Genomic DNA, 23,468 nt, shown 5'->3' on the forward strand with positions numbered 1-23,468 from the left:
AGTGGTCCCCACTTGCCACAACTAGAGAAAGCCCTCGCACAGAAACGAAGACTCAACACAGTCATAAATAAATAAATAAATAAATAAAAGAACGTGAATTTCTTAAAAAAAAAAAAATACAGTATCATTTAAATATATATCTAACAAAACATGCACTGGACTTACATGCTAAAAACTACAAAACACTGATTAAAGAAACCAAATAAGATATAAGTAAGTGGAGAGACGTATTTACAGACTGGAAGACTCAACATAATATAGATGTCAATTCTCCTCAAATTAGTGTACAAGTTTAACACAATTCCTATCATAATCCCAGCAAGATTTTTTGTAGACATAGAAAAGATTACTCTAAAACTTACATGGAATGGCAAAGGAACATTCTAGAATAGCTAAAACTTTTCTGAAAATGAATAAAGTGGGAGAAATCACTCTACCTGATGTCAAGACTTATTACAGAGACAGGTTCAAGATGGCGGAGCAAAAGGACGGGCACTCACTCCATCTTGCGAGAGCACTGGAATCACAACTAACTGCTGAACAGTCATCGACAGGAAGACACTGGAACTCACCAAAAAAGATACCCCACAACCAAAGACAAAGGAGAAGCCATAATGAGACAGTAGGAGGGGCACAATCACAATAAAATCAAATCCCATAACTGCTAGGTGGGTGACTCACAAACTGGAGAACAATTATACCACAGAAGTCCACTCACTGGAGTGAAGGTTCTGAGTACCACGTCAGGCTTCCCAACCTGGGGATCTGGCAAAGGAAGGAGGAATTCCCAGAGACTCAGATTTTGAAGGCTAGTGGGATTTGTTTGCAGGACATCGACAGGACTGGGGGTAACAGAGACTCCACTCTTGAAGGGCACACACAAAGTAGTGTGTGCATCAGGACTCAGGGGAAAGGAGCAGTGACCCCACAGGAGACTGAACCAGACCTACCTGCTATTCTTGGAGGGTCTCCTGCAGAGGTGGGGGATGGCTGTGGCTCACCGGGGGGAGAAGGACACTGGCAACAGAAGTTCTGGGAAGTACTCCTTGGCATGAGCCCTCCCGGAATCTGCCATTAGCTCCACCAAAGAGCCTGTAGTCTCCAGTGCTGGGTCGCCTCAGGCCAAACAACCAACAGGGAGGGAACTCAGCCCCACCCATCAGCAGACAAACAGATGAAAGTTTTACTGAGCTCTGCCCACCAGAGCAACACCCAGCTCTACCCACCACCAGTCCCTCCCATCAGGAAGCTTGCACATAGTCTCATCTACCAGGGGGCAGACAGTAGAAGCAACAATAACTACAATCCTGCAGCCCGAGGAACAAAAACCACATTCACAGAAAGACAGACAAAATGAAAAGGCAGAGGGCTATGTACCAAATGAAGGAAAAAGATAAAACCCCAGCAACACAACTAAATGAAGTGGAGACAGGCAACCTTCCAGAAAAAGAATTCAGAATAACAATAGTGAAAATGATCCAGGACCCTGGAAAAAGAATGGAGGCAAAGATTGAGAAGATGCAAGAAATGTTTAACAAAGACCTAGAAGAATGAGAGAACAAACACCCAGAAGAATTAAAGAACAAACAAACAGAGGTGAACAATACAATAAATGATATGAAAAATACACTAGAAGGAATCAATAGCAAAATAACTGAGGGAGAAGAACGGATAAGCGACCTGGAAGACAGAATGGTGGAATTCACTGCTGCAGAACAGACTAAAGAAAAAAGAATGAAAAGAAATGAAGACAGCCTAAGAGACCTCTGGGACAACATTAAACGCACCAACATACGCATTACAGGGGTCCCAGAAGGAATACAGAAAGGACCCAAGAAAATATTTGAAGAGATTATAGTCGAAAATTTCCCTAACATGGGAAAGGAAACAGCCACCCAAGTCCAGGAAGCGCAGACAGTCCCAGGCAGGCTAAACCCAAGGAGAAACACACCGAGACACATAGTAACCAAATTGGCAAAAATTAAAGACAAAGAAAAATTATTAAAAGCAACAAGGGAAAAACAACAAATAACATACAAGGGAACTCCCATAAGGTTAACAGCTGATTTCTCAGCAGAAACTCTACAAGCCAGAAGGGAGTGGCATGATGCATTTAAAGTGATGAAAGGGAAGAACCTACAACCAAGATTACTCTACCCAGAAAGGATCTCATTCAGATTCGACGGAGAAATCAAAAGCTTTACAGACAAGCAAAAGCTAAGAGAATTCAGCACCACCAAACCAGCTCTACAACAAATGTTAAAGGAACTTCTCTAAGTGGAAAACACAAGAGAAGAAAAGGACCTACAAAAACAAACCCAAAACAATTAAGAAAATGGTAACAGGAATGTACATATTGATAATTACCTTAAACGTGAATGGATTAAATGCTCCAGCCAAAAGACACAAGCTTGCTGAATGGATATAAAAATAAGACCCATATATATGCTGTCTAAAAGTAACCCACTTCAGACCTAAGGACACATACAGACTGAAAGTGAGGGGATGGAAAAAAGAAAAAAAGCAAAAGAAAGCTGGAGTAGCAATACTCATATCAGATAAAATAGACTTTAAAATAAAGAATGTTACAAAAGACAAAGAAGGACACTACATACTGATCAAGGGATCAATCCAAGAAGAATATATAACAATTAAAAATATATATGCCCCCAACATAGGAGCACCTCAATACGTAAGGCAAATGCTAACAGCTATAAAAGAGAAAATCGACAGTAACACAATAGTGGGGGACTTTAACACCTCACTTACACCAATGGACAGATCATACAAACAGAATATTAATAAGGAAAGAGAAGCTTTAAATGACACAATAGACCAGATAGATTTAATTGATATTTATAGGACATTCCATCCAAAAACAGTTTACACTTTCTTCTCAAGTGCACACAGAACATTCTCCGGGATAGATCACATCTTGGGTCGCAAATCAAGCCTCAGTAAATTTAAGAAAATTGAAATCATATCAAGCATCTTTTCTGCCCACAGCGCTATGAGATTAGAAATGAATTACAGGGAAAAAGACATAAAAAACACAAACACATGGAGGCTAAACACTACGTTACTACATAACCAAGAGATCACTGAAGAAATCAAAGAGGAAATCAAAAAATACCTAGAGACAAATGACAATGAAAACACAACAAGCCAAAACCTATGGGATGCAGCAAAAGCAGTTCTAAGAGGGAAGTTTATTGCTATACAAGCCTACCTCAAGAAACAAGAAAAATCTCAAATAAACAATCTAACCTTACACCTAAAGGAACGAGAAGAAGAGCAAACAAAACCCAAAGTTAGCAGAAGGAAAGAAATCATAAAGATCAGAGCAGAAATAAATGAAATAGAAACAAAGAAAACAATAGCAAAGATCAATAAAACTAAAAGCTAGTTCTTTGAGAAGATAAACAAAATTGATAAACCTTTAGCCAGACTCATCAAGAAAAAAAGGGAGAGGACTCAAATCAGTAAAATTAGAAATGAAAAAGGAGAAGTTACAATGGACACCACAGAAATACAAAGCATCATAAGACACTACTACAAGAAACTCTATACCAATAAAATGGACAACCTGGAAGAAATGGACAAATTCTCAGAAAGGTATAACCTTCCAAGACTGAACCAGGAAGACATAGAAAATATGAACAGACCGATCACAAGTAATGAAGTTGAAACTGTGATTAAAAATCTTCCAACAAACAAAAGTCCAGAACCAGATGGCTTCACAGGTGAATTCTATCAAACATTTAGACAACAGCTTCTCAAACTCTTCCAAAAAACTGCAGAGGAAGGAACACTCCCAAACTCATTCTACGAGGCCAACATCACTGATACCAAAACCAGACAGATAGTACAAAAAAAGAAAATTACAGACCAATACTACTGGTGAATATAGATGCAAAAATCCTCAAAAAAATACTAACAAACAGAATCCAACAACACATTAAAAGGATCATACAGCATGATCAAGTGGGATTTATCCCAGGGATGCAAGGATTCTTCAATATACGCAAATCAATCAATGTGATACACCATATTAACAAATTGAAGAATAAAAACCATATGATCATCTCAATAGATGCAGAAAAAGCTTTTGACAAAACTCAACACACATTCATGATAAAACCTCTCCAGAAAGTGGGCACAGAGGGACCCTACCTCAACATAATAAAGGCCACATACGACAAACCCACAGCAAACATCATTCTCAATGGTGGGATGAATTGGGATTGACATATATACACTAACACGTATAAAATAGGTAACTAATAAGAACCTGCTATATAAAAAAATAAAATAAAATTCAAAAAAATTTAAAAAACTTATTATATAGCTAAAGTAATCAAGACTGTGGTTCTGGCTGAGAGACAGACACATAAATCAATGGAACGGAACAAAATAGCCAGAAATAGACCCACAAAAATATAGCCAATTAATATTTGACAAAGGGTGGAAAGCGATTCAATAGAGGAAATATAGTCTCTTCAATAAATGGTGCTGAAACAACTGGATATCCAAAGACAAAAACATGAACCTCAACCTAAACCTTATAACTTTCACAAAAATTAAGATAGATCATAGATTTAAAATTTTTAATGTAAAACTATAAAATCTTCAGAAGAAAAGAGAATAAATATTCAGGGCTTAGGATTTAATGAAGTTCTTAGGCTTGATACCAAAAGTATGATCGATTAAAAATTTGATAAATTAGACTTCATCAAAATTTTAAACTTTTGCTTTGTGAAAGAACCTGTTGGGAGAATGAAAAGACAACCTACAGATTGGGAGAACATATTTGCAAATCACTTATCTAACCAAGGAGAATACATAAGGAACTCTCCAAACTCAACAGTAAAAAAAAAAATCCAATTAGAAAACAGGCCAAAGGCATGAAAAAACATTTTCTCAAAGTGGATATAGAGATGGCACATAAGCACATGAAAACATGTTCAACATCATTATCCATTAGGGAAATGCAAGTTAAAAACCACAATGAGATATTACTACACATCTATTAGAAAAGCTAAAATATCCATAACAAATGGTGACGATACCGAAATGCTGGTGAGGATTCAGAGAAACTGAATCATTCATACATTTCTGAAGTAAATTAAAGAAGGCACCAATAATGGAAATACATTCATGTTCATGCATTGGAACACTGAATACTGTTAAGCTGTCAATACTACACAAAACAATCTACAGATTCAATATAATCTCCATCACAATTCCAGGAACTTTTATATATATATGTATGTTTTTTTAATTTTTATTGGGGCATAATTGATTTACAATGTTGTGTTAGTTTCAGGTGTACAGCAAAGTGAATCTGGTATACAAATACACATATCCACTCTTTTTTTTAGATTCTTTTCCCTTATAGGCCATTACAGATTATTGAGTAGAGTTCCCTGTGCTATACAGTAGGTCCTTATTAGTTATCTATTTTATATATAGTAGTGTATATGTGTCAATCTCCACCTTCCAATTTATCCCTCCCGTCCACTCCAGAAACTTTTTTTTGAAGAAACAGAAAAATCCATCCTAAAATTCACAGTAATCTCAAGGAACCCAGAATAGACAAAACAATATTGAAAAAGAAGGATAAAGCTGGAGGACACACTTCCTGATTTTAAAAGTTATTACAAAGCTAACCATAACAGTTTGGTACTGGCATAAAGACAGACATATAGAAGAGGGGTCCCCAACCCCCGGGCTGTGGACTGGTAAGCGTCCGCGCCCTGTTAGGAACCCAGCCGCAGAGCAGGAGATGAGCGGCGGGTGAGCGAGCAAAGCGTCACCTGCAGCTCCTCATCGCTCACATTAATTACCCCCTGAACCATCCACCCCACCCCTGGTCCGTGGAAAAACTGTCTTCCACGAAACCTGTCCGTGGTGCCAGAAAGGTTGGGGACCACTGATTATAGAACAATGGAATAGAATAGAGAACCCAGTAATAAACTCTTTTAGTGACTGGCTTATTTCACTTACTATAATGTGCTCATGGTCAAATGATTTTTGACAAGGGTACCAGGATTGAGAAAGGGGAGTTTTTTCAACAAATGGTTTTGGGAAAACTGTATAGTCACATGCAAATTAAAAAAAAAAAAAAATTCAAACTCTGACTTTACACCATATACAAAATTTAACTCAGAATAAAGACCTAAATGTAAACCTAAAACTATAAAATTTTTAGAAGAAAACATATGGGAAAAGCTTCATGACATTAGAGTTGGCAATGATTTTTTGTCATTTTCCAATGACACCAAAAGCACAGATGACAAATGGAAAGATACATAAATTAGACTTCATCAAAATTAAAAACTTATGTTCATTAAAGGACACAATTAACAGAGTGAAAAAATAACCCACAGAATGGGAGAAAATATTTGCAAATCATATATCTATTAAGAGGCTAATATCCAGAATACATAAAGAATCTCTATAACTCAACAACGACAAACAACTCAAAATGGGCAAAGAACATGAATAGACATTTCTCCAGAGAAGATACATAAATGGCCAATAAGCACATGAAAAGATAAAAGATGCTCAATATCACTAATCATCAGGGAAATGCAAATCAAAACCACAACGAGGTATTACTGCCACACAAATTAACATGGCTACTATCAAAAAAGCAGAAAATATAAGGTTTAGCAAGGATGAGGAGAAATCAGAACCTTTGTGCACCATTGGTGGGAATGTAAAATATTGCAGTTGCTGAGGAAAACAGCACAGTGATCCTCAAAAAATTAAACACAGAATTACCATATGATCCAGCAATTCCACTTCTGGGTATACACCGCAAAGAAATGAAAGCAAGACTCAAAGAGATATTTGTACACCCATGTTCATAGCAGCATTATTTGCAATAGTCAAAAGGCAGAAGCAACCCAAGTGTCTACGGACACAGATAAACTGTGGTATATACATACAATGGAATATCATTCAATCTTAAAAAGGACAGGAAATTCTGACATACGCTAAAACATGGATGAACTTTAAGGACATTATAATAAGTGAAATAAGCCAGTCACAAAAGGACAAATGTTATATGATTCCGTTTTTATGAGGTACCTACAACAGCCAAATTCACAAAGACAGAAAGTAGAATGATGGTTGCCACCGGCCAGAGGGAAGGAGTGGGGAGTTACTGTTTAATAGGTACCAGAGTTTCAGTTTTGCAAGATGAAGAGTTCTGTGGATAGATACTGGTGAATGTAGCACAACAATGTGAAAGTACTTAATACTACTAAATTGTACACTTAAAACAGTTAAGATGGTAAATTTTATGTGTATTTTACCATAATTTAAAACATTTTAAGTTAAAAGAAGCCAATGTGATGTAAAACAGAAAGAACAGAGAGGGAGAACTCTTCTTATGTAAAAGAGATTAAAGAATAATAAGACAATGCAATTTATGAACCTTAATTCGATTTAAACAAACAAACAAGCAAACAAAAACCCAGGGAAACATCTATGAGACATCTGAGGAAATTTGAATATGCCTTGTATAATAGGTAATAATTATATTATATATTATTATAATATTATTATCTATTATCCAGGGCATATTCAAATTGACTATTAATTTTCTTAGCTGAGATAATATTATGGTGGTTACGAAGTAGAATGTCCTTTTTCTTTGCAGAGTCATGAGGCAGTACTTAGGAGCAAAGTGTCATTATACCTGCAAATTGAAAAACGTTTAACAGAAAAGAAGAATGAAAAGAAAAGAAAAAGTAAAGACAATGCACATAAGGTAAAAGTTAAAATTGGTGAATCTAAGCGACGGGTACAGAGTATTCATTGTACTATTCTTTCAGCTTTTCTGTATTATTCAAACATTTTCATAATAAAAATTGGGGGCTGGAGGTAAGGAGGACATGTGGAGTAACTCAGTAACTACTTTGGAAGTAGCAGAATTTAAGCCGCAAGATGATTAAGATTAAAACTTCTTTCCCTGGGAAATGGTTGCCTGTCCCTCCCCACTTTCTCATGTTTAATATAAGATTCATTTTGCAATCATTCTCTACACGACAAATATTTTATTAAGTTGGTCCTTTGGTCCATTGCCCAACCCTAGCTGACTACCAAGGTTACCAAGAGCTCTTGGGCTTTCACACTTAGAATCAGCCAGTGACAAAAAGCATTAACAGGTCATGTGACCAGGAAACAAACAGCTCCCCAACTACTGCAGTGGGAAGCCAAGACAATACTGAAGACAGGAGCAAAAAGAGGATTTTTTTCCCTGCAAGTATTTTGGGAAATAAATAAAGTGAAAAGTAAAACAAAGTGAAAGCATATAAAACGTAGAAAGACCTTCCTCTTCCCAGAGTAAAACATTATCATAGTATTTTCTTGTCAAATGGGTAGAACTAAATTTAGTTCTTTTTTCCTTTGAATATTTTCTTGCTTCCCAAATTTAATTTTTAACCAGAACATAGCCTATTGTTTGTCACTGAACCATTAAACTTTTCACTTACTGAAATAGCTACCTATTAAAAAACACCTGGTAAGTATAAAGAAAACCACAACCACTCATATTTCCAGCACCCAGAATTAACCTATGTTAGTGCCGTTTTGAATTATGTAAAATATTAATTTATCATCCTTTTTTATTTAAAAAAATGGAATATGACATATAAAACTAAAGTCTTCACTGTTCCCCACCCCCGGAGGTCACCATTATGAGTTTGTTGTGCATCCACCCACTCTTTTTTTCCTTTTTTTCGATAGAAACTTTCAAACACACACCAAGCCCAGCAACAGCACTGCCCTGTAGCTTCCAGGTCTACCTGAGCACAGCTGGCACATCCTGGGTAGATGGCCTGTGGTCACCCACGACTTTACAAAGTTCCTCCTTTAGAATACCTGTAGACTCAACAGACCCAGTAATATTGTTTATATCAAACATGCTGCTTGTATACTATACTTTATTTCTCACTTTCCTTGGATTCAGGCTCAAAATCTAGACATGACAGATGACAAGACGAAAACAAGACCCAAAGAGAAGCAGTTTGCCCAAGATCACAAGGCTGAGTAAAGATTAACAGCCCCAGGACCTGAGTGACCAGGCACCCTGACTCTGAACTTCTCCTGATATACCTCACTGATTTCCTGACAATAAAGTTAGCCTCAGATACAATATTTCTGAATTCTAAACAATCATCTCTGTTCTCCCCATCTTCCATTTTATACATAATAGTTAATTCACTGCTCATTGCTTTTATAACAATTACTGTATACATAGCCAGGTATATTTTCTTGTTTGTTTGTGTTTTATTATCCTGGTTCCCTGGAAATGAAGGAGAAAATTTGAAAATTTTATTTCTGCCTGTTTTTCCTCCATAATTTATGCTTTTTGATTTTCAAAATTAAACAATTAAAACATGAATAATTCTCCTTATATTCTATATGCTTTGTGCTTTGAATGTTTTACAAAGTGAATCCTCATACCAATCTGAATCACTTCATCTTAAAAAACTGTTGTGAACAATCTGATGTGAATCTCTCAGTAACACATAGTTTGGGTGAGTTTTTTGGGGAGAGAGTTGTTTTACATAAAATCATAATAACGACATATGTAACTGCTCTGCAACGTGCTTTTTTCACTTAACATTGTACCTTAAGATCTTTCCAAGCTAGTAAATAGAACGCAACCTCATTTTTAAAACTGTTGTACTATGTTCTTTTGTTTTTATTTAACCAGACACTATAATTGAACATTCAGGATTTTTATTATTTTTGCAAATAGCAAACAATGCTTCATTGAACAACCTTATATAGCCATCTTTGGCATCAGTACTAAAGTTTCTGCAAGGTAGAGACTAGCAGTGCCAGGTTAAGAGGTATCTGCATTTAAAACTTTGATAGATCTTGCCAAATTGTCTTCTTAAAACGTTCACCTACAATATACCAGAGTACCTGTTTCCCCATAACTTCTAAACCATGTGTGGTTAGAATTTTCATTGTTATACAGTTGTCCCTTGTTATCCATGGAGGATTGGTTCCAGGACCCCCACAGATACCAAAATCTGCAGATGCTCAAGTCCCTTATATAAAATGGCATAGTATTTGCATATAACCTATGCACATCCTCCGGTACACTTTAAATCATCTCTAGGGACCTCCCCGGCAGTCCAGTGGTTAAGACTCTGGCTTCCAATGCACGGGGTGCAGGTTCGATCCCTGGCTGGGGAACTAAGATCCTACATGCCACACGGTGCAGCCAAAAATAAAAAAAAAATCATCTCTAGATTACTTATACCTAATATAAATGCTAAGTGAACAGTTGTAAATACAGTATAAATGCTATATAAATAGTTGCTTGTGTGCAGCAAATTCAAGTTTTGCTTTCTGGAACTTTCTCAAATTAAAAAAAAATATATATATATTTTTTCATTTATTTATTTATTTTTGGCTGCGTTGCGTCTCTGTTGCTGCACCTGGGCTTTCTCTAGTTGCGGCGAATGGGGGCTACTCTTTGTTGTGGTGCGCGGGCTTCTGATTGCGGTGGCCTCTCCCGTTGTGGAGCATGGGCTCTAGGTGTGCGGGCTTCAGCAGTTGTGGCACATGGGCTCAGTAGTTGTGGCTCATGGGCTCTAGAGTGCAGGCTCAGTAGCTGTGGCGCACGGGCTTAGTTGATCCGCGGCATGTGGGATCTTCCTGGACCAGGGCTCGAACCCGTGTCTCCTGCATTGGCAGGCAGATTCTTAATTGCTGCGCCACCAGGGAAGCCCAAAAAATACATTTTTGATTGGGGTGGTTGAATCCATGGATGCAGAACCTGTGGATGTGAAGGGCTGGCTGTAATATTATTTTATTTAGGAGTTTTGCATTTGTAGTTCTCCTTTGTACTCTTCTAGTCAAACACCAGCATTATGCCAGCATGAGAGAACAAATGGGAAAGCTTTCTGAGGTATATACTTCACTTAGCATGCTTTCCATTTTCATTTCCCTTGGTAACATACACTGTGCCCCTTCTCTGCCACAGCATCCAATCATGACTCACCCAGAGGCAAGCCAGGTCAGCTGGAGTCCTTTCCAGGGATTTCCTATTTTAGAGGTAGAAGAGAAATGGCCTCTAGGGTCACAGTGCAGGAAGAATGTGGATTTCGGGCTACATAGATAGAGGCAACTATTTTGATAGCAGAGTCTTGGTTCCAGTTCCTGAGGCCCTAGTTCTTACAGGTCTTCCTACAAGTCTATCTCCCCACTATTCCTTCCAGCCAAGTAAGCCAATACATTCACTCCCTTTTTTACTTTAATTTATTGAGTTGGGTTTCTGTCACTTGAAATAGAGAGTATTCTTCCTATTATGAAATCAATCCCAGGAAATGTTTAGGGTTGAAGCATACCAATGTCTGTAACTCACTTTGAAAAGCATTAAAACATAGGATGAATTGATGGATGGAGAGCGGGATGACTATATGATAAGGCAAACAGAGCAAATACATTAAGCAGAGAATCTAGGATGAATATACATGAATGTCCACTGAACAGTTCTTTCAACTTTTCTGTACTTCCAAACAGTTTTATAATAAAATATTGGGGGGAAAATCAACAGCAGGAGTAATACAACATATTATTATATCAGCATTAATCCAGACTTCAGATACTGATTACAAGGAGCTACTGCAGGACTGCTAAGAAAAGGGTTTAAGGACTTAAGAAAGCTGGCCCTGCATTAAAGTGGCAACTATTTATTCCCTCCATAAAACAGACTTGGAAGAAAGCCAAGAAGGCAGGATGTGTCTCAAGTCAATAAATGTCCTTTCCCACTGATGTCCTTTCTGGAGCAACAATTTGCAATGGAAAAAGCAAAGGCAACATTACTGCCGTCATAACCAATACATGGTTAACCAGTGACCATAAAGTGACTCAAACTGAAGGGATACACACACACACACACACACACACACACACACACACACACACGACTGAGAAATGTGTTGGCATCATTTAACTATTCGATGACTTGAATTTTCTCCCAGCATTTTCATGTAGCTCATCACAGCCACTAGTAATCCTAAGCAATATAACTTTCAATCCACACAGCTACCTCTCTGTGGTAGAGACAAACAGGTGCCTCATCCATATCCATTCTCCACCCCCCCTTTTTTTTTTTTTTTACTAATATTGGGTTGGCCAAAAAGTGCCTTCTGTTTTTAAGTAAAAATAAAAACATTTTTCATTTTTGCCAAGAACTTTACTGAACAACACAGTCACCATTTTGTTCCACTACTTTCTGTCATTTTTCAGGCAACTTCATAATTAATTCCATCTTCCCAAAACTTTTTATCTTTTTGAGCAAAGGTTCCCGGTGTCTTTTACAGTCTTCCAGGGAACTGAAATTTTTTCCATTAACAGAATTTTGTAAAGACCAAAATAAATGGAAATCTGAAGGTGCAATGTCTGGTGAATACGGTGGATGAATCAGAACTTCCCACCCAAGCTGTAACAGTTTTTGCCTGGTCATCGAAGAAACATGTGGTCTTGCGTTATCCTGATGGAAGATTATGCATTTTCTGTTGACTAATTCCAGATGCTTTTTGTCGAGTGCTGCTTTCAGTTGGTCTAACTGGGAGCAGTATATGTTGGAATTAATCGTTTGATTTTCCGGAAGGAGCTCATAATAGAGGACTCCCTTCCAACCCCACCTTATACACAACATCACCTGCTTTGGATGAAGACCGGCCTTTGGTGTGGCTGGTGGTGGTTCATTTTGCTTGCCCCACGATCTCTTCCATTCCACATTATTGTACAGTATCCACTTTTCATCACCCATCACAATTTGTTTTAAAAACAGAACGTTTTCGTTATGTTTAAGTAGAGAATCGCATGCAGAAATACAGTCAAGAAGATTTTTTTCACTTAACTTGTGTGGGACCCAATCAAAGCGACGAACATAACCAAGCTGGTGCAAATGATTTTCAACGCTTGATTTGGATAACGCTTGATTTGGATATTTTGAATATGTCAGCTATCTCCCGCGTGGTATGATGTTGACTGTTCTCAGTTAAAGTCTTGATTTGATTGCTATCAACTTCAACTGGTCTACCTGACCGTGGAGCATTGTCCAGCGAGAAATCTCCAGCAGGAAACTTCACAAACCACTTTTGACACATTTGATCAGTCACAGCACCTTCTCCATACACTGCACAAATCTTTTTTTGCGTTTCAGTTGCATTTTCACCTTTCTTGAAATAATAAAGCATAATATGCTGAAAATGTTGCTTTTTTCTTCCATCTTCAATTTTAAAGTGGCTACACAAAAATTCACCAATTTTGACACATTTTTAACTTTTTATTTATTTAAATAAAATTTATTTATTTATTTATTTATTTACCTATGGGTGCGTTGGGTCTTCATTGCTGTGCACGGGCTTTCTCTAGTTGCGGCGAGCAGCGGCTACTCTTCGTTGAGGTGCACAGGCTTCTCATTGCAGTGGCTTCTCTTGTTGTGGAGCACGGGCTCTAGGCGCGCGGGCTTCAGTAGTTGTGGCACACGGGCTTAGCTGCTCCGCGGCATGTGGGATCTTCCGGGACCAGGGCTCAAACCCGTGTCCCCTGCACTGGCAGGTGGATTCTTAGCCACTGCACCACCAGGGAAGTCCTGATAAGTTTTTTTTTTAAATGCATGCTGATATGACAGCTGTCATAACACAATCTAACAAAATTGTTTCGAATAAGTTAAAGACAACTAAGCACTACTAGAGCCACTTAAGGAAAAAACCAAACGAACCTTTTGGCCAACCCAATAGTATCCCAATTTTATTTGGAGCAGCAATTGGCACAGCTCCTTTGCTTCTAGAGCTGACCAATGAGACATGCAAAAGCCATCAGGTGGAGGCTTCTGGGAAAGTTTTCTGAAGGGAAAGAACTGACTCAACTAGGAAAGCTGCCGCTTTTCTTTCCCCTTCTTGCCTGACAGACCGGATAGCTAGAGTTCCTGCAGCCATTTTGTGACCATGAAGCTATGGAGAAAATGGAATCCATTTGCTAAATACAAACACAGAAGAGGCCTGGTTCCCTGATGACTTCATACCAGGCCTAGCCTGCCCTCCTCTAGACAGACATCTTTTGCAAGAGAGAGTAAACCTCAAAGTTAAGTCATTATTGTTAAGCATCTTCTACCAACTGCCAAACATGGTTCCTAACTGACAGGTCACCTTATCTAAAATGGTTAAAACTTGTACCCAATTGCAATTCATGTCTATGCATATTTCACAAATTGGGGTATATAAGACTCTCTACAAACTAAATCTGAGAACTTCAGAAAATGCTACCCACCACAAATGAAAAATGTTATTTCAAAGTCTGTCACTATGCTCCACTGTAACAATATATTATTTCCCATTTTCTTCCTTTTCTCCAGATTTCTCTGAGCATTTCCACACACAGTCTGCTCTTTGTAAAGTCAGTTTCACAGGTCTTCATTCAAAAGGCATCCACAAGTACTTTCCCTCACCTCTCTGACTATTAAAAGCATGCCAAATATAAATGCACTGTGGAATCCTGGATTGGATCTTGGAATAGAAAAAAGACATTAGTGGAAAGACTGGGCAAATAAAGTCTGGAGTAATAAACTCCAAATAAAAACAAATGTACTAAGTAAACAAAGTTTACCTAGTAAACTAATGTACGGTACAAATATTAATTTCTTAGTTTTCATAAATGCACCATGTTAACATTAGAGGAAGCAGAGTGAAGGCCATATAGGAACACTGTGTACCATATGTACAAATCATCTATAAACCTAATATTATTTCAAACAAGTTGAAAGCAAAAAGCATGCCAAATTAGCTAACTTTCCCTCGAACTAGGGTTCAAAATCACAGAAAACAGTTTTAAATACCCAAGTAGCAAACTCTGCTTTTTCTTTTCTTTTTAATTTCAGGGCAAAGCAGTATTTAAGCTGTGGAACTCTTGAGGGCATCTGCATCTCATCTACTCCCCCTCTCCAAAAATTAGAACATGACAGAAGAGCCCAAGAGCTAGGAAACACTGTTACAATACTGTGCACTATTAATGCAACTATACTCACTAAATAAGAGTCCTCAGAACACAGTCATCCCAGACATATGTGAAAATGCAGACAGGGGCATCCCCTGCTTTTCAAAGTTCGCTTTTACATAAGACCTACCTGTTTTCACTAACTGAAAGAAATCTGAAGAGGGTTTTTGCTTTTATGAAAAAAGGTGAAAAACAAAGATAGCCAGCATCTGTTTTGCAGTGGAGCAATGAGAGTGGCACTGCCAAGCTCCTTCCCTGGTAACTACACTCAGCATAACAGCAACAAGCCTCCATAGCTTTGAACTGTGTCTGTGAGCATCTGTGCTTTATCCTGATTTATTTTGTGCCTCTGTTAGCAAGATGTGTTCTAAGGTAATTGCTCCTTCGCTTTAGGCTGTTTCACCTTACAAAAGGTTTCCTAGGAAGGCTCTACTTTCTGACAGCAGGGGGAAACCCATACTTAGACCTCCACCCTGGGCCAGAAATAAGGCCATAAAAACGTAACTAAGCAAACCCTTTTTACTTCTATAGCACCAAACCAAGCCTCCCTGGCCAGCATCCAAGCAAGTATACTGAAGGTGAAACTTCACATTTTCAGACACACAAGGTCATAGTCTTGCTCTGTATTTTGAGTTTTCTTAAGGCAGGGACAATTACCACTTCTGTAGATCTGTAAACCCAAAAGAGAACCACGGGTATTGGTACCTGACCAATAAACATCACCTGAAGAGATAACCTGCCTCTGTGAGGCTTTACGTAAGCGCTCTCTATAGAAAATCACTATGGTGACCCACCTTCCCACCATCTAGCTTCCAACTGTGATTATTCATTCTCTGAACACCCATAGCCCACAGTTTCACCTGTAATTATTCTTTATTCATTCAATAAATAATTAGTGCAAGCAGTGTTTCATAATAGCTAACAACAGCAGTTCACATTTAGTGAGTACTGACTATGTGCCAGACACTGACCTAAGCACTAGGGCAAGCAATATGGGAAATGGCAATAAAAAATGGTCCCAGCCCGGGGCTTCCCTGGTGGCGCAGTGGTTAGGAATCCGCCTGCCAGTGCAGGGGACATGGGTTTGAGCCCTGGTCCAGGAAGATCCCACATGCCACGAAGCAACTAAGCCCGTGAGCCACAACTACTGAGCCCACGTGCCACAACCACTGAAGCCCGCGTGCCTAGAGCCTGTGCTCCGCAACAAGAGAAGCCACCACAATGAGAAGCCCGCACACCGCAACGAAGAGCAGCCCCTGCTCGCCGCAACTAGAGAAAGCCCGCACGCAGCAACGAAGACCCAATGCAGCCATAAATAAATAAATAAATTTATTTTTTTTTTTAAAGAAAAAAGGTTCCAGCCCTTTGGTAATTTCCAGAAGCAACAAAGGTCCTTCCTTATGAGTCCCTTAACAAGAAAAAAATCCCACCTATACATGGTATAGAAGAACTCCAGCACAGGAACTCCTCGGTCAGAATTTTTTGCTAGAGCACACGCCACCCAGTGAGTTCTTAATAAAGGGCGCGTGGAAAGTCAAACTATGAGACCTCGCATGTGTGAAATGTCTTTATTGTTCCCTCACACCTGCCTGAGAGTTTGGCTGGATACAGAATTCTGAGTGGGAACCCATTTTCTTTTAGAAGGCACTCCTTGCTCCATTATCTTCTAGTGTCCATTCTTGCTACAATCTAATGATTCATGACTCTATGTGATTTGTAGATATTCTTTTGTCTTCATAGTGCTCAAAAATTTCATGATGTGGGGACTTCCCTGGTGGCGCAGTGGTTAAGAATCCTCCTGCCAATGCAGGGGACACGGATTTGAGCCCTGGTCCAGGAAGATCCCGCATGCCACAGAGCAACTAAGCCCATGCGCCACAACTACTGAGCCTGTGCTCTAGAGCCTGCAAGCCACAACTACTGAGCCTGCACGCCACAACTACTGAAGCATGAGCACCTAGAGCCCGTGCTCCACAACAAGAGAAGCCACCACAATGAGAAGCCAGTGCACCACAACAAAGAGTAGCCCCCGCTGGCTGCAACCAGAGAAAGCCCACGTGTAGCAACGAAGACTCAATGCAGCCAAAAATAAACAAATAAAAAATAAATTTCTAAAAAAAAAAAAATTTCATGATGATGTGCCTTGGCATGGATATTTTTAAATTAACTGTGCTGGATTCTTGGAGGGTCCTTTTAATCTAGAAACACACCTTTGTTTGTGAGAAACTGTATTTTATTTTGGATGATTTCTTCATGCCAGCAAACAATAACCACCCACTATCCCTCCTTGTTACAGACATCTACAAACCTGTAGGTCATTCAGTCCTCCACATTCCCTCAAGATTTAGCTTCTGGATCATTGTCTCTTTGCTATTACTACTCCCATCTTAATTCATGATGATCTCAATGTGCACTGAGATAACCCTTCCACTATCCTTACCTCTCAGTTCCTTTACTCCTATTTTCCAATTACGTCCTCTATCCTACCCCAGCCACTCCCTCCCACAGTGCCCACATCCAAGCAGCTCAACACAGCTGAAGGGGAAGCATTCAACCATGCTAACTGGGTCTCACCCACCTTAAATTTATGACCACAAATGCCAAATGGGCACCTGGTGCCCTAAACTATTTCCTTATTCAACTCATTTTTTCCCACTCTCTTGGATGAATTTTACACCTTCTTTCTCCTCAAACTTCCAACACCTCCCCCACTCTTCATTTTTAGCTAAAGACCTTCCTTCTTATTTAACTGAGAATATGGAAGTAATCAGAAGAGAACGTTCACTCTGTCCCACTACCAAGCTACCAATTCACCAGTATTTGGGTCAATATAATCACCACAGATGAACTGTCCATGTAGCTATCGAGCTTAAGGTCAACATATCCATTTATATTCTAGACGCCATTCCCTCTCATCTACTCAAGGACTTCACCCCTGCAATTGTCCCTTCTCTCTCTTTAATCATCAATTTGTCTCTCTGTACTCCACCATTCCCATTAACTTACAAATATGCTATCTGCCCACCTAAAAACAAAAACAACTCTAACACTTCGTGCCCTTCCAGTCACAGCCCTATTACTCTGCTCTCCCTAATAAAAATCCTTGAAACAACATCACTGTGACTATCTATACTCACTGTCTTCAACTCCTCTTCTATATCCTCTTGAACCCACTGCACCAAAACTGTTCTTGTCAAGGTCGCCAATGACCTCCACATTACCAAATCTAATAGTCTATTCTTGCATTTATCATTTGATTATCCTTGATTCTTCCCCTATCTCAGAGGTAGGAAACCATTTACCCTCAGAATTTGGAAGACATTGCTACACTGCCTTTTTTACATGGGATATCCCAGGGCTTGGATGTTGGTCCTCCTCTCTATCTACATTTACTCCCTGGGTCTCTATCTAGTCTCATAACTTTAAAAAAAAATTTTGGAGTCACCAGTATTATGGGTGGTATTTCCAGTTTCAATCTCTCTCCTGAACTACAGACTAATATATCCAACTGCTAATCCAATTTCTCCACTTGGCTATCTATTAGGAAACTCAAATGAACAAGGCCAAAATTGAACTCTATTTTCTCCACAAATCTGCTCTTATTCCAATGTTCCCAATATCAGTAAATGGCAACTCCATTCTTCCAACTGCTGAGCCCCAAACTGACTATGCTTTCTTACATTATTGTTCCTTCAGCCCTATTTCCTCCCCAATATTTATTTCTCACCACACTGTATTATGATTTTTACCTCTCTCCACTTACAAAGGAGCTCTTGAAGGGCAGAGGCCTGCCTTACTGCTCTGAATCCACAGTACCTAGTACAGTGTATGTTGGATTATTTGCATAAAGAGGCAGTGAAATTTAAACTGTTAAACAAGTCCTGAGCAGGATCAGATTCCTCTGCAGGAAAAGATCTTAAGTAGGAAAGCATATTTCAACTATTTCCACTGGTTCCTTAGTACAAGTAAAGATAGTTATTTGGTAATAACTCCAAAATCTCAGTGGCTTGAAACAAAGGCTTACTTCTTGCTCACTCTACGTGTCAAACATAGGTCACCTGGAAGCTTGCTCTGGTTCCCAGACTGAGACTAGCCACCATCTGGAGCACCAACAATCACCAAAACAGAGGGAAAGAGCGGCAAATTACACACCAGAAGTTTTTACCATGAAGGGATGCACATCATTCCTGTGCACATTTCACTGACCAAAAGCAACTAACAACGCCATATCCATCTTCAAGGGTGCAAGCAAGTACAATGGTACCACATGCCCAGGAGACAGAAACCAAAGATATTTGATGGACAGCACTGATGACCACCGTATCATTAAAAAGAAGCTTCTAGATCTAAGCAACAATATTTTAACTCCTGATCTCTACTGCTCATCTGTGAAAATGAACTCCATTGCTAGAAGAGAACCACTCACCTGCAAAGTACTATCTATGCGTCTTTAGGAATGTAGCTTCACCAGTTAGGCCCGCCTCTTTCATCACTCAGGTGTCAGAGTGCAGCAAAGAAGCCAAATATGGGTGACAGGAAAGTGCTGAGCACAAACCTTCTAGAAACGTTCAACGTCAAAATCTGGGAAAGGCTTGACTGAATGAGTAAGAAAAGCACGTTCAGTTAAAAACGGCAGGGAAAGGAGGGAAACTTTCACAAAATTTCTTTTCCCAAAGGTATACAACCTCCAGGCCTTGGGGTTCCTTGCACTACCCTATGTCTGAAGACTAACAAGTTTCACTCAAACCACGTGATGGAAAATTCGGAGTTTGAGTATGATTAGTAAAGTTAGCCAACACTGATCTTTTTAACATAAAAACACTACTTACAAAAAAAAAAATGTATACTGACATGCTACCAGAAACAAGGAAGGAAGCAGTTATTTTAGAGATGGATTTTATTCAGAAGCTCTTTTTTCCCTAAAAGTCTCAAGGACTCCAGACTTCAAAGCTCAAGATGATATGGGATGAACCCCAAGTCTACATAGACCCTGGATTTAAAGTGTGGCTGCTTCAAGTTCTAAAGTATCCTGTGCAGTTTCTATTTTTTTTTTTTTTTTTTTTTTTTTTTTTTGGGGGGTTTATTTTATTTATTTATTTATTTATGGCTGTGTTGGGTCTTCGTTTCTGTGCGAGGGCTTTCTCTAGTTGTGGCAAGCGGGGGCCACTCTTCATCGCAGTGCGCGGGCCTCTCACTATCGCGGCCTCTCTTGTTGCGGAGCACAGGCTCCAGACGCGCAGGCTCAGTAGTTGTGGCTCACGGGCCCAGTTGCTCCGCGGCATGTGGGATCTTCCCAGACCAGGGCTCGAACCTGTGTCCCCTGCATTGGCAGGCAGATTCTCAACCACTGCGCCACCAGGGAAGCCCTGCAGTTTCTATTTTATTCAAAGTTTAAATACTTTCTAACAGTGAAACTGGCTGCCAGAAACGTTAGGACAGACTGGAGATGGTTACCACAAGCTGCTAAACACTTGGAACTGTAAAGCCCACTGAAATTCCACTGAAGAGCAGAACAGGAGTCCAAATATGTCACCTAACGTCACCTGCCAAATCAGAAGCAAATTAGGACTCCCAAATGCAACCAAGGGTATCTAGTCCCACCTCCCCATCCTTTATTTATTCAACCAACATGTGTTAATAGCTGGGGTGGAAGAAGGAATGTCAGTAAGTAAGAGAGGGACTGGATTTTAAGATTTAGTTCTTGTTCTCCATGAATCTGGTGGAGTTAAAACAAAATAAAAACAAAACAAAGAAAAAAAAGATTTGAGAGCAAAAATTCCAAAATACAATGCCTTAAATACCATAACAAGGATACAGGAAAGACCATTCTCACATGTAAGTTGACAACCTTCTTTCAAGGAAACAACACCGTATTTGCTTTGTTAAGTAGCTAGAATAAAGAAAAAGCAAACAAAACAAATAAAAACCCTCTTCTGGTTTAATGACAGTTTAGCAGAACCAAAGCCCATTTCTCTCTCTTCCTCCCTTCCTCTCAATGGTCTCTGCTACAACCCCTCCATCATTCCAACCTCCACACTCCACTGGCGGCCCCAAACCAGCTCCATCACGAATAATACCGAGACTATCAAGGTCAGCCCCAAAGGCACAGGAAGCAGACAGCAGAAAAAAATCTTCATATATCGAAAGGGGGCGGGGACCCTCCCTATAATGAGGCATCCGGGGGCTCTATCTCTAGGCTCTGAGGCCTGGGATCCGCAGCTTTCAGGGATTCTGGCCCCTTTTTCCTAATCCAGGCCCCTAATGACCTCCACCTGTCCTCAACCTGAGCTCTCCATCGTGGAGTGAGGGAGAGGCTCGGGCTGGGGCAGGGGGAGGTGGGGAAACGCGAAACAGGGAAGATGCTGTCCGTGTGGGTGTTTCTAGGGGGCGGGAGGGGAGTACTCTCTAGGGAAGGCACAGTGAGAGGGAAAGGCTCTAAAGGAGACCTACTGTAGGGGAGCATGAGAGGTAAGCCATTTCGAGGGAAACCCATTTAGGGGTTCTATAAGGGGCGCTATTGTGAGGGGACGTCTCCATAGATGGCCATTTCTGGGGGAAATATCCTATGGGGAAGGCAAGTGAATTAATCATACAGAAAGCACTGTGGAGGTTCTCGATAGGCGAATCTTTCCGGGGGGAAATGTTCTATGCGGTTGGGGATGTTATAATAGGGGGTCTTCACAGAGGAACCATTGTGGGAGCCTCTGCACCGAGAGCCGCTCCTCGGGAAACGTTCGTCAGGGAACCGTTCAGGAAAAAAACGTCCGCAAGGAAGCCATATCGGGCCACGCCCTTCGGCGGGAGGCGTCTCCAGACCCCAACAGCCCGCAACCGCCTGCCCGCCCGCCCGCCCGCCCCTCTGCGGCCTCGGCCCCGCGTACCTGACGGAGGGCGACCCGCGGCCAGGGCCGCCGGGGGACCGTGCGCGGGGCAGCCCCAGCCGGTGTGGGGGGTACACGTCCATGGCTGCGAACGGCGGAGGAGGACAGCGCCGCTGCGAGGGTCACTCAGGCCTGCGGGGCGTCTCCGGGCCCGCTTCGGCCGGGCGGGGCGGCTGGGCGTGCCGGGTGGGCGGGGGGCGCGGTGCGCGGGGGCACGTAGGGGGCGGGGGCACGTCGGGGGGTGGGGGCGGGGGCGGGGGCGGAGCCGGACGCCTGCAAAGAGCGCGGATGGGGGCAAGCGCACGGCTGCGGGTCGAGTCCTCCTTAAGCTTCGAGGCGGCCGGGTTGGACGTTGGGATCGTGGGTCCCCAGAGTGAAAGCTACCGCGCCGCCGCTCTGCCCTGTCTTCAGGCTTCGCATCGTGGAGTGGGACTCTGCGGCGCCCCCAGCCACGCACACGGGCGCGCCCGGGGGCGGGGCCTCGTTCCACCCCGCCCAGTCCACTTCGGCCTCCAGCAAAGCCTTCGGCTGCCGCAGCAGGTCCCTGGCGCGGAGATCTGAACCGCCCTGGTGCTCGGCTTTCGTGTCCCGGTCTCCCAGGCCGGTTCCTTGCTGCTGTTTCCTCACCTGCTGCTAGTCAATTGTGCACCCTCCCTTCATTCAGCCGATTTCTAGCCGACCTATGGTTAGCGGTGCGCGCCCAGCCTTGCGCAGACGTTAGGGGCTCACAGGGGCCCAGAGGATCCCTGCCCTTTACAGTTCAGATTCTGACTCGACCCGTTTCCGACTGCAGGGCCGTATGCAAGAAACCCAATCCCAGCGAGCGTCAGTCTTCTGTGTAATTGACAGTTTCCAGGCATCCTGTATATATAGGACGTATTTAATGATTTTGTCCTGCGTCGTATATTGACTTTGTCAGGATGCCTTAAATGTCCTGTATTTATCTTTTTATAATCAATTAAAACCTATTAGAGCTATTTTTCCGCCACAGTAATTGGTGCTTAAATCACTAACTGAAAATCCTACTTTTACAAATAAACGATCTGTACAGTGTCTACGGTGTCTCCAGCGAGTTTAGCTGAGGGAAGACCAAAAGAAGGAACTAGAAATTAAAAGTACTTATTTTTCATATTCAAGAAAGGAAAAGACTTTTTTCCTCAAGTTCTAAGTCCTGATCAAATAACCACCATTATTTAGAGATAACTTCACATCAGTACACAGGCTCTACAAACCAGCCAATCAGCGACAGCCTCACTCCAGTGGCTTCTGAAAATCAGCCAGTCAACAACAGCTTCACTCCGGTAGCTAGGCTTCTGAAAGTTCGTAAATCAACGACAGTCCAGAGCTTCTGAAAGTCAGCCAATCATTGACAGCTCCACGCTTCTAGACAACAACCAATCAGCAAGTGCCTCACTCCAGGGACCAGGCTTCTGATAGTTTAGCAGGTACTCAGCTTCCTTACTCCAGTAACCATACTAACAAAGCTGGAAGCCCGTCAATCGCTGGACGCTCACGCTTCTGAAATACTGCCAGTCCCTGAACGCTAGCTTC

At 41.0% G+C, this 23,468-nt stretch overlaps 1 protein-coding gene across 3 annotated transcripts in view; it reads right to left on the reverse strand.

Annotated features, from left to right (window-relative positions):
• The window catches only part of C15H20orf194 (chromosome 15 C20orf194 homolog), a 147,407-nt gene extending 125,314 nt beyond the window's left edge, over positions 1–22,093 (reverse strand). For all 3 annotated transcript variants that reach the window (XM_036826165.1, XM_036826166.1, XM_036826164.1), the window contains exon 1: positions 21,918–22,093. In XM_036826165.1, coding sequence (XP_036682060.1) covers positions 21,918–22,000 — 83 coding nt within the window. In that variant the 5' untranslated portion in view covers positions 22,001–22,093. The remainder of the gene's footprint in view (positions 1–21,917) is intronic.
• Positions 22,094–23,468: the final 1,375 nt, after the last annotated feature.

This window comes from Balaenoptera musculus, chromosome 15, assembly GCF_009873245.2.
Source record: "Balaenoptera musculus isolate JJ_BM4_2016_0621 chromosome 15, mBalMus1.pri.v3, whole genome shotgun sequence".
NCBI lineage: Eukaryota > Metazoa > Chordata > Mammalia > Artiodactyla > Balaenopteridae > Balaenoptera > Balaenoptera musculus.